Here is a 20,068-nt window from a genome sequence, read left to right on the forward strand (position 1 = left end):
AATTTGACATGGAGATAAATCAAGTGGGGAGGGTTCATTTAGGATGTCCAAGGAAAATCTGAGACTGGAACTAAAAAGGAAGGAGAAACAAAAGGGAGAAAAAACAATCTGAATATATTTTACAATTCTGCCTAGAACTCTGGCAGAACCAAATCTGTCAACTGCATAAACAGAAATTTCCAGTGTTCATTTACAAGAATTTACAAATCAGATTGCCAAATTTAATCTTGTTCCCTTCCTACCATCTATCCACCCTTCTCCCCCAGCCAAAGAAAGGATAAGAGAAAGAAAAAGAGAAGTTTGGGACCACTTATGTACTCTAAATACTACTCTATGTCTATTGTATGAAAAAATTTTTGAAAGTTAATGGTCTGTAAAGTAGTCTTAACTCTGTTTTTAAAATCCTTGCAAAATATCAAACACTGACAAACAGCATACAAATAAAGAAAATAAATGTATTTTTAAACTAGTCTAAACATATTTGCTAAAGGAACAGTCTGAAGTCATGCACTTAGCAGTTAAACAAGCATTGTGTGTTTGCATGTGTGCGTACCTCTTTTGTTCAGAAAACCAGGCCACCATGTAGAGTTTCTGCGGGAGGCGACCCGGCCAATCAGAGGAAGGCACCGCCCCCATCCCCCCACCCCACTGCTGCCACTGCCGGCTGCCCCGGCTGCCTGCCCTCGACCCTCATAGCCGCACGGCTTTGTCGGGAAGGATGTCCAGAAGGACATCTGGAAGACATCCAGTCTATCCGTTCTAATTAGCATATTACCCTTTATTAGTAGACTAGAGGCCAGATGCACGAAGATTCATGCAAGAATGGGCCTTCCTTCCCCTGGCTGGCAGCACCACCTTTGCTCCGGCCGGAGCCACCTTTCTGCCTTCCCATGCTGCCCAGAGTGGCTGGGGTGGTATGGAATGCCTGTGTCATGACGCAAGCATTCCGCCCCGCCCCTGGCCGCTTGGCGCCTGTGTATGCAAATTAACCTGCCATCTTTGTTGGGCTAATTTGCATACTCACTCCTGATTGGCTGGTGGGCATCATGAAGGCATGGTCAATTTGCATCTTACTCTTTTAATAGTGTAGATACTGTAATAAAAGTTATGTGTGATCTGTCTCTGTTCATATCTTCCACTCCCAAATTTAATGCCTTTTTCATCTTAATTAAGGACTTACATATTGTGGCTGTAAGTCTGAAGTTTGAAGTGTGACAACAAAACTAGCACAAATTTATTTTTTCTTCTTTACAACTTCATAGGTAGGAGATTCATTCTTATCATACATCTTAGCAACCTTAGCATATGATTTTTTTTCTCCTTTCCTTAAGTCAAGAACTTTACCTTTTCACTTATAGGAAGCACTTTACGACTTCTCTTTGGCATATCCAAATTGCCAGCATCACTAGTCTTGCACTTTGGGGTCATTATTAAGTAAGGGTTACTTGAACACAATCACCGCAACAGTCAAGGAATAACCAAGATGGCCACTAAGTGACAGGCTGGTAGCATATTATTGTGTGGATACATTGGACAAAGGGATGATTCATGTCCTGGGCAGGATGGAGTGGGTGGGACAACATGAGATTTCATCATGCTATTCAGACAGTACATAATTTAAAACTTATAACTTGTTTATTTCTGGAATTTTCTATTTAATATTTTAAACCACAAGTGGCCATGGGTAACTGAAGCCAGGAAAAGTGAAACTGCAGACAAGGGGGGACCACTGTTATGCACTGCACAAGGGCCTGCCTGAAAGGACAAGCAGAGCTCAAATCCAGCACGAGTTCTCTATCCCAAGCCCTGCAATTACAAATCTAATAAATCTGCTTAAAGGAAGGAGTACCTTCTTCTATTACATACAAATGGGCCAGTGATGGCCCTGCTGACCACTACAATGGACAATGAAAAAATGAAAAGCGATAAAAGACGATTAGACTACTCTTGTTTCTCATAAAGGTAATTATCACTATCAATCCAGAATTGAGTACAAGCGTTTCTGCTATAGCACAGTATATGCAGTCCCAAGTAATACCATGGTCTATAAAATAGCTTAACTTAGGGAACAGAATTAGAGCCAGACAACTTGAAATCTATGGAATTTTAAAATCTGAGTCCTAAAAAAACAAGAATCCTTATAAAAATATTAGTACAGTTTAAGTTTCCACTGGTATTTGTATCAATAAGCCTGTCCATCCTTTAAAGCTTCATATCCTGGAACTCATGCTTCTTCCTTTGAGAAATGAAAGAGAGAAGATATTCACTTCTAATAGAGACCAAGTTAATAAAAATTTAAAATAGCATCTAGAGGGTAGCTTTCTTAATCAATTTCTTTTTAACAAACGTGAACTATCCTCATAGCTACTTCAACTGAACTTAGAACTTCCTCTGATCTTTTATAGTGGAATATATAGCAATTTTTAAGCCAATAAACCAGTACTTTATTGCAATATTGGAAGGTAATTTTCAGTGTCTTTCTTATACTACTAAGGCTTTCTCTTTAGTTGTGAAAAACATCCCCATCATCACTCTAAAACATTAACGTGTTTACAGTGGTTTGGAAAAAACTCCAAACCAAATTCCACACTATTGACATCTTTCCTCTATATGCCAAATGCTTAAAGAAGTTTTTCAGAGAGAAAGAAAATTGTATAGGCTAGAAACAGGGTTCTATATAAAGAGAAAAAAACACTGGAAAATAACTTTTATTTTTCTTATCTTTAATGGGTCTAATTGATAATGGAACTAATGATTTGTTCAAAGTAATAGCAACAATGTAATCAAGTTTGTATTCGTGTGTGTCTGTGTGTGTGTACTAGTATATGTGTATATGTGTGTGTGTGTGCTTGTGTATAAGTAAAAGTGATACAAGGGACAGAAGAATTAGGATTATTTTGTTATTATAAGGTACTTGCATTACCCAGGAAGAGTTATGTTATTTAAAAGAAAACTTGGATTAGCTGTATATGTACCTTGCAAACTCTAGGGTAACCACTAAAAAAAGAAAAAAAAAGAATTGATATAGTAAAAATAGGAGAGAAAGTAAATCATATAAAAGTGTTGAATTATAACTACAAAATGTAGAAAAAGAGCGGAAGACAAAAATAAGAGCAAAAAATGGGCAACAAAAAAACAGTGACAAATATGGGAGATATTAATCTACTACATTAATAATCACTTATTATTGATTGAGATTGTCAGAGTGGATCAAAAACAAGACTCAGCCCTGACCAGCTTGGCTCAATGGATAGAGCGTCGGCCTGTGGGCTAAAAGGGTCCCAGGTTCGATTCCGGCCAAGGGCATGTACCTTGGTTGCAGGCACATCCCCGGTAGAGGGTGTGCAGGAGGCAGCTGATCAATGTTTCTCTCTCATCCACGTTTCTAACTCTCTATCCCTCTCCCTTCCTCTCTGTAAAAAATCAATAAAATATATTTTGAAAAAAAAACAAAACAAGACAAATAAGACCCACCTATAGGTTGTCTTCAAGAAACTCACTTTAAATATAAAACATACAGATTAAAAGTAAAGGGATAAAGAAAGTTATGCCAGTCTAACACTAATCAAAACAAAGTAGGTAGCTATATTAATTTCATTCAGGGCAGACTTCAGGGCAAGCAAAGTTAAGATGGATAAAGCAGGACATTACATAATAATAAAAAGGTCAACAGTCCAAGAAGGTAACAATCCTTAATATCTATGAGCCTAACAAAAGAACATCAAACAATGTGAGGCAAAAACTGACAGAATTACAAGGAGAAATTAATTAATCCACTATGACAGTTAAAGATTTTACCATCAATCAGAAATGCACAGAGCCACCAGGCAGAAAGTCAGTATAGTTATAGGTAAACTCAGCAACACCATCAATCAACTGAAAATAACTGAGTTCAAGAGCTTAATACATCCAACAACGGCATATTACACCTTCTTCTCAAGCTAACATAAAACAGTCATCAAAAGAGACCATGTTCTGGGCCATAAAACACACTTTAACAATGTTTTTAAAAAAGAAATCATGCCCTGACTTGTTTGGCTCAGTGGATAGAGCGTCGGCCTGCGGACTGAAGGGTCCCAGGTTCGATTCTGGTCAAGGGCATGTACCTTGGCTGCGGGCACATCCCCAGTAGGGGGCGTGCAGAAGGCAGCTGATCGATGTTCCTCTCTCATCGATGTTTCTAACTCTCTATCCCTCTCCCTTCCTCTCTGTAAAGAAATCAATAAAATATATATTAAAAAAAAAAAAGAAATCATATAATGTCTGCTCTCAGACAACAGAATTAAAGTAGAAATCAATAACAAAAACAAACTGGAAAATCCCAAAATACTTGGAGATTAAACAATACACTTCTAAGTAGCACGTGGGACAAAGAAGAAATCTTAACTGAAATTTTAAAATATTATGAACTTAAATGCAAATACAAATCATCAAAATGTGTGGGATGTAGTGAAGACAATGCTTATGGGGAAAAGCACAGGATTTATAGTATTAAAATGCATATAGTATTAGAAATAAGAAAGATCTAAAAATCAATAATCTGGGCTTCTACCTTAAGAAATGAGAAAAAGAGCAAATTAAAGCCAAAGCAAGTACAAGAAATAATAAAAATGAGAGCAGAAATCAATGAAACTGAAACCGTGAAAGCAATTGAGAAAATAAATTAAACCACAAATGTGGTTCTTTGAAAACATCAATAAAATCAATAAGCCTCTAGCCAGGCAACTCAAAAAAAAAAAAGACATGACAAAAATAATATCAGAAATGAAAGACTAGAAATCCCCTAAAAGTCTATGAATACTAAAAGAACAATAAAGGAAAATAAACCACTCTCCACTCTAAATACACCAATTTGATAACTTAGATAAATGGGGCAATTCCTTGAAAGGTACAATTTATCAAAACTCACACAAGAAGAAATAGACAATCTGAATAGTTTTATATCTATTAAAGAAATTGGATCAATAATTAATAACATCCCAAAACAGAATGCACCAGGCCCAAATGGGTACACTGGTAAACTCTATCAAAAATTTAAAGAAATTTGACCAATTCTCTACAATCTTTTTCAGAATATAGAAACAGAGGTACTATTTCTTAACTCATTCTATGAGGCCAGCATTACCTTAATACAAAAACCAAAGACATTACAAGAAAACTACAGATACATATGCCTCATAAAGATAAATGCAAAAATCCTCCACAAAATATTAGCTACATCAAATTCAACAATGTATAAAAAGACTTTTATGCTATGACCAAGTGAGATTTATCCCAGGTATGCAAGGCTGGTTCAACATTCAGAAATCAATTATGTATTCCAAAGATCAATTAATATATCATATATAAAATAAATACCACAATTCAGTCAGAAAAAATAGTATGTGCACAATAACTATTAACTCCCACATTCAAACAAATTTCAAATATAGTGATAACAGAACACCAAAAGACTGTGCTTTACATTTTATTCCCACCTATAAAAATTAATAAACTGTCCTTTTTATTAATAAAATATAACGTGTTCAGCTTAATTCTATAATGATTCCCATTCATCTTTGAAAATTAAGATAAAAATGTTGAACTTCTTCCTCCCAAAATACCACGTATACACAGTATTTTGCATCAATTTAAATTTAGGAACATTAACAGATTCCCTGTAAGCTAGATTGAAAACTATGTTCTATCTGGCTATTTAAATAAAAGTAATTCAAATTTTTAAAAAATTTAGTTTCTTAGTTGTTCTGGTCACATTTCACCAAGTGCTCATTGGCCACACGAGGCTAGTGCCTACTGGGTAACACAGATAGAGAGCATTCAATCATCTCAGAAACTTCCATGAGATAGAGCTGTTCTGGAATATTAACATGATAAGTAAAACTATTTTGCTGTTTTTTTGTGTGTGTTTTTTTCATATCTAGAAACCTCTCTTTGAAGTAGGTTAGATTCCAAGAGGACAGAGGTTGTGAATATTTAGACTCACTAGGGTCCAGCACATGATAAGCATTCAACAGTTATCTAAAACCTGACATTATAGTTTGTTTTGGCTACATTAATCTAGCAAAAATTTACTAAGCTGGTGAAGACCAGAGCTGAAAGCTTTGAATACAAATATAAAAATAGTTAAAAATAAAAGTAGCATATCAACTTATATGTACTCTCAAGTGATAAACTTCTGAAGTCAATGAGGGCTCCCTATGTGTAGATTTTATATGTTTTGAGTTTAGATATACATATTGGCTAGATCACTTAAGCAAAATGTTAGGCCTTGTCTATAGCCTATTTTATTCAAGAATAAGAAAGATGCTTACTTACAGCAAGTTAGCTTTTATTATTCCTGTATTGTTTTTTCCTAGATAGTTAAGTAACTTATTTTTAAATAGCATATATATATTCAATATGAACTTAAATGCAAATACGAATCATCAAAATGTGTGGGATGTAGTGAAGACAATGCTTATGGGGAAAAGCGCAAGAGAAAAGCACAGGATTTATAGCAGTTTAAATAGTAACACACCTTTAAATTTTGTCAGTTCTATAACATAAAAATTAAGGCATTAAGCTTTTAGAAAATCTATTTCTTTTTAATATATCTTGAAATAAAAAAAAATGCCACTATACATATAGAACAGAAAAAAGTCTAATGATAATTTTGCACTTACACTGCCACATTTTTTCTAATGGTATATTCATCCAAATCGTCATCAGAGCTGCTATCAGTTGCATCAGAATCCAGACCCTCTTCAACATGAGTCAACAGCCCTGTAGCAGACAGTGCAAATCTTTGGATTTCTGCAGCTGTACACCGTGCAAAGCCATTTTTTGTATCATTCCATAATTTATTCTCGGCAGTCAGTAAGTTGATGTCTGGCTTAGTTTCAGTGCATTTAGAAAAACTGTTATCCAGAACTGTAGTAGGTTCATGAAAAATCTTCATTTTGGGGAGTTGATGTTTCATAGAAAATTTCATTTGCTGACCATAGTGCTTAACAACATGCTTTGCCAGGAGCATCTGCAAATGTTTCTGAGTTCTTCTAGCCTGACTAAGTAAAATTTTCTGTTTGCTTATACAATTAAGTAAACGAGCATTCACTTCCTCTTCTTTTTCAGAAGCTGAGGAACTAGCAGGCACATTTGAATGGCCAGGCCCAATTTTCTTTTGAGCACAGTGTAATAAACTCTTTTTAATCTCAGCATCGGAAACTTTATCTAAAAGTGCCTTTTTTTGGTACCATTTACAGTTTTGTAGTTGTACTTTATCTACATTAGTGTCTTTGGTTATATTTGAATCCAAAGTAATTTTTACATCTGTCATGCACTTGCTTGTGTTATCTGACAGAGGTTCCTTTTTGACGAACTCTTCAGAACGAGAATGACAAATTTTACTGAGCTGAATGTTGCTGCCATTACACAGTATGTTTTTCAGCTTATTGCAGTTGGGGTCCCCTAATTTCTTTTGTTTGTAATTCTTATTGTATTTATTTAATGTAGAATTAGAACCCATTAAAAGAACAGTCTGATAATGTTTTGAAGACTGAGGGGAGCCAAAATGTTTTAAATTCACAAAATTAGTGTTAAGAGTAGGTTCAGGAGTTGGAAATCCCAGCATCTGAGAGAAAGTGTCTCCCTTTAGCTTTTCATCCATAGTTCTTGGGCCCTCCATGCATAGCATCTTGTCAGACTCCATGGTACTTGGTAAAGATGAAAAGCAGATACCCTTTGTTGCTGCCTCCCTCAGAGCTGGGGTCATGGCGAATCCTGCAGATAATTACTGGAAACCTAAAGCAATGTAAAAATAAGTAATCAGATATCTAGAAAAGAGTTTTATGCTTACATGCCTTCCAAGGGAAACATTTTTAATGTCTCTGATTAAAACATGAACTAAATCAAACTCCTTTTTTTTCCCCAATGCCTAACACTATCTAAGCTCATAAGGAATTCAACTAGCACTAAACTATTCTTCACTCTGACTATGGGCCTATACCCAAAACTCCAATTAAAGTTTCACACTACCTAGCACAGTAAGTGTTAGACAAATATTTGTGAATGTAATACAGTTGACTCTTGAACAACGCAGGGGTTAGGGGCATCAACCTCCCACACAGCCAAAAATCGGCATATTTGACTCCCCCAAAATGGTAACATAAATAGTTGATTGACTATTATTTTGTATGTTATATGCATTCTTACAATAAAGTAAAGTAGGAAAAAATGGTATTAAGAAAATAAGAGAAAAAGATTTACAGTATTAATTGAAAAAAAAACACAGTGTGTAAGTGGACCCATGCAGTTCATACAGATATTGTTCAAAGCCCAACTGTACATCTCAAGATTCCATTTTTAAACAATGTTTAGAGAGAGTCAAAAAATTCCAACCTGGGATATGGGAATCATACTTTAAAATGTAATTCAATCCTATACTTTCAGCCAAAAGTAAGAATGAATTATCTTTAAAAAATATAGTAAATTGATCAAAACCTCCATTTCTCATTTAAATTTTATAATCTAAACAGTATTAATAACAATAACCAAAATATACTAGAAATGTAAGATGTGAGCTGAACTACAAATAAAAAGGTATATAATTTAATAGCCATTAAAAATAATATGATAATGAAAACTCGGCTAATGTGCAATGCACAAAACTTTTTCCCGAAAAAGCATCTGCAATAACTTTTTTTTTTCCTTATCATTATAGAGCTATTAATCCTGCATGGAAAATAGGGGACTGTTCCAGATGACCACTAAATATTTATCTCATAATTAAACAAATTTCATTGTATTTTATCAAAAGAATATAAAACCATATATTGTGAAATATAGAAAAGTTAATTCGGTACCATTAAACATTATGAAGATTGAATAGTTAGTGAAAAAATTTTAATCATTAACAATTTAAATTTTTGAAGATACTTTGGAACTGTGATACTCCCTAATTTTGTTTTAACACACATGACAGTTAACAGTCACTTAAATGGCCACACTAATATATATGTTATGTCCCCATACAATGTGCTAGCTGTAACTCTATACCTTTAATTCCTATTTAAAAATTGAAAACCAAAAGCTAATTCCTTGTAAAGACTAGCAAGAATAGTCAAAAGAAAAAAGAGACACAAAAACTTCTATGAAATTAAAAAAAAACACATATAGGTTTAAAAGCAAGCCACAGACTAGGAATAAATATCTACAACATATATACTAGACAAAGAATTAGTATCCAAAATATATAAGGAACTCCTATAAATGGGCAATGAATAGAACAGTCAGGCATTTCACAGATGACAATATCCAAATAGTCATTAAACATATACTCAAGCTCACCAGTAATGAAGAAAATATTTATAATAATAAAAGCATAATATGCTAATTTAGACCACACAGCCGGACGTCCTTCCAGATGAAGCCGTGGCGGCGGGGGCCGAGGCAGAGGCAGTTAGGGGTGATCAGGTAGGCAGGCAAGCAGTTAGGGGTGATCAGGCAGGCAGGCGAGTAGTTAGGGGCCATCAGGCAGGCAGGTAGAATGGTTAGGGGTGACCAGGCAGGCAGGCGAGTGGTTAGGGGCGATGAAGCAGGCAGGCATAGTGGTTAGGGGAGATCAGGCAAGCAGGCGAGCAGTTAGGAGCCAGCAGTCCCGGATTGTGAGGGGGATGTCCCACTGCCAGTTTAGGCCCGTTCTCCCAGGGTGCAGGCCAGGCTGAGGGACCACCCCGCTAGGATTTAGTAATTAGCAGTAATAACAAATATTTCAATTATTATTTTTAAAATAAATGTTACAAATACAGCAATATATAAAAAGGATAATATGTCACAACCTATTATGGCTTATTCTACAAATGCAAGACTGATTCAACATTAAAAAATAAAAATTAAAAAATTAAATCATAGAAATTCATCATATTAAAAAACTAAAGAAAAAACATGATCTCAATAAAGAAAAAACATCTGCAAAATCCAAAATCTACTCATGATTAACAAAAACTTAGCAAATTAGGGAAAAAAGGGATATTGCTTAACCTGGCAAAAAGCATCTATGCAAAGCCTAAAGATAACTACATAATTAAATGAAAGACTGAACACTTCTGCCCTAAGATTAGGAATGAGGCAAGATGTCTTTTTTCACCCCTCTTATTCATCATCATACTGGAAGTCTTAGCCAGTGGAATAGGAGAAGAAAAGAGAAATAAAAGGCATACCATACCGAATGGGAAGTAAAAATAAAAAGTGTGTCTATTCACAGATGATGGCATAATTTTCTACACAGAATATCCCAAGGACTATACAAAAAAAGCTCCTAGATCTAATGAGTTTACTAAGGTAGCAGATATAAGGTCAAGATACAAAAGTCATTTATATTTCTATATACTAGAAACAAAAACCTAGAAATAAAAATTTTTTAAGAAGTATTAATTCCAAAACCTTGAGATATTTAGATATATATCTAACAAAATATGTGCATGACCTATATACTAGGAAACAAAAAATAAAGGAATCTTATATAATAAAAGCCTAATATGCAAATCGACCGAATGGCGAAACACTGATGGAACGACTGGTCACTATGACGCGCACTGACCACCAGAAGGAAGACGCTTAGCACAGGAGCTGCCCCCAGCTTGCAGGCCCCAGGCCAGCCAAGGCGGGTGCCAACGGGGGCCCCCCGCAAGAGCCCTGCCAGTCGCCCCGCAGAGGGAGGCAACTGGTGGCGATGGCAGGGCTGGCTGGCGAGTGGGCCATGGTGGCAGGAGGCAGGGCCGGCAAGCGAGAGGCACCAGGCTGGCCAAAGTGGGTGCCAGCAGGGGGCCCCCGATCGCCCCACTGGTCACCCCACAGGTTGGCCCTGATCGCCAGGCAGGCCTAGGGGCCCTACCTATGCACGAATTTTGTGTATCAGGCCTCTAGTATCTAAATAATTGGAGTGATAGACTGTGTTCATGGATTAGATTATTAAGTGTTATCACAATGTTTATTCTTCTTAAAAGATCTACACTTTCATCACAACCCCACCAATCAAAATCTTGAAAGGATTTTTTGCTGATATCAACATGTTGAAAAATGTATATGAAAAGGCAAAAGTACAAGTATAGCCAAAACAATAGAAACATAGCTGAAGGACCCATATTACATATCTACTTGCAGTGGTCAACATAGTGTGGTACTGGTAGAAGAATGAACATATAAATCAATGAGAAAAATAGAGCACTCCAAAAAAGACCCCCCCCCCCCACACACACACACACAGCCAATTGATTTTTGACAAAGATGTAATGGCAATTCAATGTAGAAAGACTAGTTTTTTAAACAAATGGTTCTGGAACAATAGGACATTCAAATGCAATTAAAACAAAAAAGAAAACTGAGCCTTAAACCTATGACTCATAACATATAAAAATGGTTACATCTACCAGGATAGATCATAGACCTAACTATAAAACTTACAAACATAAAATTTCTGGAAGAAAACCTTTGCGATATTGGGTTAGGCAAAGTTTTTTTTTTTTAGATCTGACACCAAAAATATTATTCATAAAAGAAAAAAATTTTGACAAGTTTGACTTCCTCAAAATTAAATAAATACTAAATAAAATAAGCACTTAAAATAATTTTAATATAACAATTGAGAGTGCAACTTCTGGAAGTCATTGAGTTTACCATTAATGGTTTTGACCATTATACAGTTTCATATTGTAATTATTTTCAATCATGTATTATTTCATTTTATGCACTATGGACAACTGGTTAGAGGCAGAATCCATAAGAATACTAATTTGAGAGCATAAAACAATAAACAATAATTCTGCAAATTCACTTTAAGATGATCTCTATTAATTCCATAATATGTGTTTCACATCATCACAATCATTTTATAGCTCTTAAAGATGTCTCCAGTATTTCAGAAGCCAATTTAAAAATTAACATAGTGAAAATATCTAGCTATAAGTAAAGCCATCTGGTTTTCATTTGAGTATAAAAACTATCCATACCATAACATGTTATTCATAGAGAAGTGCTTATGAATGGCAGCTGAAAACCTATTTCATATTTTAAAAATAGAACAAAATAAAAATTTCCAAAAATTATAGAAATAAGCCAGTTGACATTTTAAAGCAGGAAACGAAGTAGCCAACACTAGATTTCAACTTTCATTTAACATATAGTCCATCTAAAACCTCACTTTCAATAATTCAGTTAACGCATATTTATTGAACAATGTGTATCTTACACTATCATAGGTAATAAGAAAAATGACAGTGAATATGAAAAATAAAGTTCCTATTCTCATGGACCTTACGATTTAGAAAATGGTAGATTTGGATATTAAAATATGAACACAGCAAGTAAATAAGGGTTTCATAGTGTCTTTATGAAAATTGAACAAAGTAGGGTGATAGAATATGACTACATTAGGATAGGAATTAATTTAGATTTGTAGATGAAGGAAGACTTCTGTGTTGGTGACATCTGTCTTCCCTGATACCTGAAATGTCAATAAGAAGCTAAACAAGATTTAGGGCTGAGAGACTTCCAAGGAAGAAAGACAACTAATAGAACGCTTTCAGGCAGGAATAAACTTGATGTGTTTGTGGAACAAATGACAAATTGCCTAGAGCATAATGAGCCGAAGAGAGAGCGTAATGGGAAATAAGATCAAGTAAATTATATAGGGTCCAAACCATAGACATTGTATGTAAATTACAGGATGAGGAAGTAACATGATCTGATTTACATTTTTATTTAAAAATTAATTACTGTGACTGTTCTGTAGATTAAAAAAAATTATATTGGAGAAAAAATGAAAACAGCTTACAAGAATGATGGTAGGGATACTACTGGTAGTTAGGGAGCTATTAAAGTAAGCAAAGGAGATAAATGCCAAAAGAAATAGCGTATGCCACTCCATAAATGATACAATGTATTATATTGCATAAAATTAATTATTATATTAATTAATGGCATACTTACAACAAATAGTTCATTTAAACATTTTTACTAAAAAATATCGCATATTTTTCCTACTAGAATGAAAGCTGAAGGAAGGCAGGATTTGAATGCTTTCATTCACTGCTGAATCCTAGAATATTGTTTGGTACATAGCAGGCCCTTAATAAATATTTCTTCAACAAATACCATCCAAAATAATAAAATTACTTAAAAATTTCAAGGAAGGAGATTCATGAGATACTTATGGTGAAAGGAATCTTAAGGCTAGCAAGCATTAGCATAAAACTTTGCTGTCCGATAAAAATACCATGTGAGTTACATTTGTAACTTTGTATTTCCTACTAGACATATTTAAAAGTAAAAAGAAACATATTTCATTAAACCCATCAGATACAAAATATTACTTCAACATGTAATCAATATAAAAATTTCTTGGGAAGATATCTTACGTTCTATATGTGTGCTACATCTTCCAAATCCAATGTTTATTTTACATTTAACAAAAACCCAATTTGGATAAGTCACATTTTATGTGGTCAACTGTCACATGTTGTTTAAGTACTACCGTCCAGATAGTACACAATATAAAGTACATGACACACATACATCCTGCCAATTAAACAGGAATCAACCATTAACTAAAATATTTCCATGCCCAAAATTCCTAGCGAAACATGTTGTTTAGTATTTGCAGACACCTATAATACTTTACGTTATACAGAAAGAATACTGAAAATGTAAATCCTCAAAAAGCTAAGAAGCATCTTCACTATTCAGTTTCTAACTATGCACAAGATTGTGTATGTGGGAAAGTATTTGGATCTTAGTTAAATCTAAAAATTTTCTTTCTAGCTGGTAAAATACCATATTCTATTCAAGGTGCCACTATCATCTTGGATAATTATTTATTTCATATACACCCAATATACTCAGACAAAATAGGTCTCTTCTCTAACAGAGGTTAGTCTAATGCTATGGGACTTCAAAGAATCAGGATGGGATAAAAACTGAGAAAAATAATTAAATTTCTTTAACCACAACATATAGAAACTTAAATGTTAAGCTAAAAAGGATTTAAGAAGCAAAACCACCAGAAACTATATCAGTACCTTTTCAAAGAAAGCAACTAGATTCTTTTGATTATCTGTCAAGAGGCAATAGTTCTAGATAATCCAAAAATCAGTTATAGTTCCTGGACATGAATTTTACTATTATATTTTTACAATAGAATTTTCAACTTACATTCCAGTTTAAATAAAAATAAATAGTAATTCTTCAGCACATCTGCTCCCCAGAAATTTTGGGGGTGGCAAGAAAAACAAAAAGAAACTACATAGAATCAAAACTTTTCTTTCTTTTAGGTTATATTAAATTTCATTGTTATAAATAAAAGCAAATTAATTTAGTAAAATAAGTTAAGTCTACAATTTAAATTCCAATTTTGGTCTATAATTTAATCCAAAGAAGATATATTGTTAATTAAGAAAGAAATCGGTTGTTCTGATAGTGTTACTACAAATAAAAAGCCTCCCTCTGTTGTCTCCAAAATGTTTCCTTAAGTAAACATCTATATTTTTAAGATTTATAAATCATATGTATTTATGAATTTAACATTAAATGCAATCTCCTTGGACATTAGACATGGTAAATATGTCAGCCCACAAAAGATGTATGTACATAGTGAGATAATTATGATGTCAATAATTAGAATTGATCCTGACATTTAGTAATCAGGTCTATACAAATTAATACATAGGTCACATATACCAAATACTTTTGACATACTATACTTTCTAAAGAAAATCAAGTTTGCCAATACAGTTTACAGAGCTGAAACTGCTAGACAATCTGGATTAAGAACACCCTTCCTCCTAAAAAGGAACACTAAAAAGTAAAGACCAAATCTGATTTTCCTTCCCCTAATACTGCTTCAGATTTGACTATGATTTATATTCTAGAATGGGCACGTACATTCCATATAGTCCATGGAAAATATCCTATCCAAGTCTACCCCTGAACATTAAATTTACTCTTTCAGTTGGAGTCTAGATAATCCCATTTCTCTTAAATGCAGAGCAGAAACACAAACTAAGAATAAAGGATCACAAAGAAGGCTGACTCATCCCTAAGTTAAAAGACAGTGAAAAGTCTACCAATGGCATTCTGAGAGATGGGAGAACACTGAAGTAGGAATGAATATTAAATTATTTACACACTTAAAACTTAAATGTGTCTCAGAGAGCTGATCCATTATAACAGTTAATGAAAGTAAGAAAAAAATTATTTTAGCAAAATATGAGCAGCTCTTTCAAACATTACTGAAATACACAGGATTCATTTTCTAATTTGTAACTTATAAAGGAAAAATCTAATTAAAACAATAAAAGCAGTGAGAAAGAGTTCACACTAGTATAATTTTATTCCTCTAAAATCTAGGAATTAATGGAAGGTATAAATTCGAGATACAGTGTTTTGTTTTTAAGACTTATGCCACATATGGGCATTCTCAATTTACAGCAGAAAACAATGCAGTAATTGGCATGACCAGGGTACGGTTACCTCATACTTTGTAGTCAACAAATTTATAGCAAAAACTTCCACTCTGAAAACTATGCCTAAAAAGGAATTCTCTTTGAAGACTAAAGGGATTTAATTAAAGATAAAGCCACTTGGGTGGTCACATAACACATCAAACAGATCACACTTCAAGCAGAATTATTACTATTCAGTTATAAGTGCATGATTCATAAGAATATAAAGTCTTTTTTCCTGTGTACATCAACTTGGATCCAGAAATTTACATTTAGAAAACACTATCACATTTACTCAGTCTATAGATTTTGGCTCCAATTTAACTTCATGTGGTTAAACACTGATTAATGACCTACTACCAAATAAAACATTTTAAAAATTACTTTTAAAAACATGCTTAGGAATCCTTGGTCGTATAGTACTAGAAACATACAATAAATAAAAAGTTCATTAAAAATATTAACAAAGCCTTAATATTAAATGCATTTCCTCCCAATTCTGCAATACTTAGAGAACTTTCACATCCATAGTGTTTCTAAAAACCTACAAATACTATCAAGTATTAAAAACTTCCATTATGAATTGTCTTCAGAATTTCGTTATCGACTGTCTACAGGCAAGTACAATATTACCATTTTTATTAACATTAGTGGTAGTTTACTTATCCCACATGATCAGGGAAGAAGTGGAATATCTCTTCAGGACATTTACAAGGAAAAAAACAACAACCCACAAGTCTTTTGGAAATGGCACTGCTACCTTCTTTGCCTTTCTAAATGAAATAGACTGAAAGTAGATAAGATTTTATTGATAACTCAGTGTCATTCATTATAGTCCTATAATACAGTAAAAATTTTAAGGATAGAAGTATAAGAGATGATATGGTTTAAAGTAAGTGAACTGGTTGCTAATGACCTATCACTCCTGCTATAAGCAGCCGCATTCCTTGTGTTTATAACTTGACAAACCTAATCAATTAACAATCCCAAACACAATTCTAAACCTGAAACAACTTTCTCCTCCTTCAACTACCATCTAATTATGTATATATATATAAATGTAAAAGAAAATGGAAATAACTGAGTAAATGAAAAACATGACAAAAGTTTTCCATGGTAAAGGCAGTAAAATATGTTATAGGCAATAATTGGTGGGTTATCAAGAACAATATAAATAATGAAACAAAGGAACTTTAGGCAGTAGGCTTTAAAAACAAAAAAGGCTACAAGTGAAAGGATGATCAAGGTGAAATTTGTAAGTGAATTCCATGCAAGCTAGATGAATGAATAAAGGAAATGGAAGTCTACGTTATCATGATAAATGGTATTAAAAGTGGATGGAGCTCTTAGATAATGCAGCAGTTGGACAATAGAAAGTCACTGGACCTTTTAGTAGATAACTGTGATAAGATCTGTGTCCCCCACATGCACACTACACACACAATCACACACACACACACACACACACACACACACACACACACACACACACACACGAATGAGTACTCCAAGTAATGAATCAGTGCAACAATAGGTAGTATACTGCCAACAATTTACTTGTAAATTGAGTAAGACCAAAGGGGGAAAAAAAAGACAATTTCTTGAGCTTCAATTGGCAAATATTTATTCAACACCCACTATGTGATTCGCAGCATGTCAAATACTAGTATATTCCTCTCCCTCAAGCAGCTTACAATAATTTAGGAAAGTAGATACATCACAGATATTAAGTGATAAAAAATTAATGCAAATTAAAGCAAGGTTTTCATTTTAATGCTAACACCAGATTATGATCAGAGCTGTTATGTGAGGCCTGCTCATGCTGTACATGAGTAGGAACCAATACAACATTCACATTCTGGAAGGACATTTGGTGAAGTTACAAGAGCCTAAACACACATATGTGCACATACACATAAACATACTCAGAGACTCTTTGACCCAATAATCCTTCTTTTACAAATTTATGGGGAACTGTTTTATTCCCCCCAAAGATTTATGTAAAGGCTATTCTGTTAGTGAAATTTACACTAGCAAAACATTGGAAGCATCCCAAACATAGTCCAATAAAAAAAAAATTTAAATATGATAGTTACTTGACTTAATGTGAAGCTGCCAAAAATAATTTTTACCAAGACTAATGACATGGGAATGTTTATGAGGTAAGTTAGATGAAAATGCTGCATGCTTCCATTTTTTTTTTTTTTAGGAAAAAAAATATGCAAAATGCTTAGGAAAATATTTAAAGAGAAGCACAAATTACTTGTAGTTTTATTTGCACTCGTCCAGATTTTCCAAATTATTTTGTAATAAATTTAACAAAAAAAAATTGTTATGTGAAAAGGCACCACACCCAAAAAAAGTAAAAATAATAATAATAAAATCAGTGTGAACCGCTCCACAGGGCTGGGAAAGATAATGACTATCTAGATTAAAACTATGAGGAAATGAGGGCACTCGTGACACTGATCTGAGCAAGTAGGTGCAAACTGAGGGAGAACCCAAGATAATAGTTACAACAGATTTGGGAGATATCCAAATACATACTACTGCATGATTGTTTACATTTTTTCCGGTATGCTGGCTTTAAAGAAACAAAAAACAAAATCTGACTTATGTTATAAAACCATATTGCGTGGCAATTTCTCTACTTGTGGTGTTGGTAAAGATGATAATAATTCACTTTTGCTAACACAAGGCATTGGATTTCCTAACAATCTCTTAAGGCAGGGACAATGCCATGAAACACTTCCGAGAGAAAAGGAGAGATGGGAGGGGAGGTGGTGACTGGCCCCAGGAAGGAGCTGGTAGCAACTGGAAACGGCAGGGACCGCTCCAGCAGTCCGCTTTCCAGAGCACCGGTTTCCTCCCATGTTCATTATTTTTAGAGGCGCTCTTTCCTGGTCAAAAACACAAAAAAAAAACGCCGCCGGTTTTCTCAGCACAGCACCGGTAAATACCTCTCAGGCTTTTGTTAACGAACCTGCCTCTTCCAGCATTTTGCAAACATTCCTTGCTGATCAAAACTCGGCACCAAGTTAGGGCCAGCCGGCTAAGACGAAAGAAGCCTTTCTCTTCAATCTCGCCAGCTGACTCAAGTTTGGGGAAATCCAAAGGAATGTGCTTCCCACAGTTTAGAAAAGAAAAAAGGAACCCCCTCCCCCTGTACCGCAGACCAGCGGGGCAAGGAGAGGTCTGCCCGAGGCTGAAGGGGCAAGGAACCAACCAAACACCCGTTGTCCCGGAGTAAGAGAAACGACGCGGACGTCCACCCAGTGCCTTCCCTCCCGGACGTCCCACTACCGTCCTCCTTTCCAGTGGTTTATTCACTGACCCCAACACACTCTTGTATTTCTTGCTGCCAAACAGCACGTAACCTCAAATTTTCCAGCAACACCGGTCCCTTCGGCACACCGCAAAGTGACAGGAACTTATAAACAACACCCCTCAGTAACCCTCCGGACTCCCCTCCTCCATCCACCCCGTCTAACCAACGTCGGCCTGAAGCCAGTGAAGAAAACAAGGGCTACATCTAGCACAGCCGGTTCTGCCTCAGTGACTCCCCCAAAACAGCGACTGCCACAGCCGCGCCCGCAGAGGCGCCGCAACCGGAGCGAGGGGCGGGCCCCGAAGACCACGTGTTCCGCCTTCTGCGCACGCTCCCGCCAAAACAAAAGGAAGGCTCACCAGGCCCCGCCCCTTACCCACGTGACTGCGCCTAGGTCCACCCCCAACATCTCCCTCCACCCCTTCCCTCCCCTCCCCGGAGCTACTGCCAAGGCTGTTAGGTTTAGCCGTTTAAATCTGGCTTCGGTCCGACCCCTGCCCTAGAGCGCAATCCGGTGCCGGGACCCGGAGTCCAACAGCCCCGAGGATTCGAGGGGCGAGGGAGCTGCCGGTCGGTCGCCCGGCCCGCAAATACCCGCGGCGGTCTTCTGCGCTCTTTCCTCCCCGCGCTGCCTCGGTCCCCAGCAGGGGAGACCCAACCCCCTCTGCCCCCCACTGCGACGCCGGCCACTCGCCTGCTGGGGCGCCCTGGCTCCCCTCCGCCGCCGCACCTTCGGTCCGGCCGTGGTGGGGGCTGCTGAAGTGGTCTCTAGCGCCCGCCCGCCTCCCCCACCCGGGGCGCCGCTGACTCGTCTGCAGAGCGCGCCCCGCTCCTGCCCAGCCGCCGCCGCCACCACCGCCGCCGCGGTTTAACAGTCCGCCCGCTGCCTGCACCTCCGGGTGGCTCGGGGCGCGGAACCCTGCCGCGGTGGAGGGGCAGTGGGCGGGGCGCGGCGCCGGCCAATGGCAGCGGGGGAGGAGCCGCGCCATGCAAATGAGCGCCGGTGGCGGGGAAACCCCGGGGGGCGGGGCCTCGGAAGCGTTCTGGAAGTGGTCAGAGCCCGACTCCCGAACCCCGCTGCGTGAGCGCGGCGGCTCCCTTGGGGTGCGTTTTGTGTCTCCCGGCTTCCTCCTTTACCCTTAGCGGTGCCAGCCGGGAAGAGCATACATGCAGACAGAGACGCGGCCCCGTCACTTCCCGCCCCTGCTTTGCTATTTCTGTGCCACCGTCACCGCGAAAACAAAGCGCAGGGGAAAGTGAGGCTGCT

General features: G+C 36.6%; 1 protein-coding gene across 2 annotated transcripts in view; it reads right to left on the minus strand.

Moving 5' to 3' along the window:
* The window catches only part of KANSL1L (KAT8 regulatory NSL complex subunit 1 like), a 102,465-nt gene extending 82,735 nt beyond the window's left edge, over positions 1-19,730 (minus strand). For both annotated transcript variants that reach the window (XM_080670600.1, XM_080670599.1), the window contains exons 1-2: positions 19,496-19,730; positions 6,663-7,779 (exon numbers count right to left, since the gene is read on the minus strand). In XM_080670600.1, coding sequence (XP_080526726.1) covers positions 6,663-7,750 — 1,088 coding nt within the window. In that variant the 5' untranslated portion in view covers positions 7,751-7,779; positions 19,496-19,730. The remainder of the gene's footprint in view (positions 1-6,662; positions 7,780-19,495) is intronic.
* Positions 19,731-20,068: the final 338 nt, after the last annotated feature.

Source organism: Plecotus auritus (genome assembly GCF_963455305.1).
Source record: "Plecotus auritus genome assembly, chromosome: 5".
In the NCBI taxonomy this organism is placed as follows: domain Eukaryota; kingdom Metazoa; phylum Chordata; class Mammalia; order Chiroptera; family Vespertilionidae; genus Plecotus; species Plecotus auritus.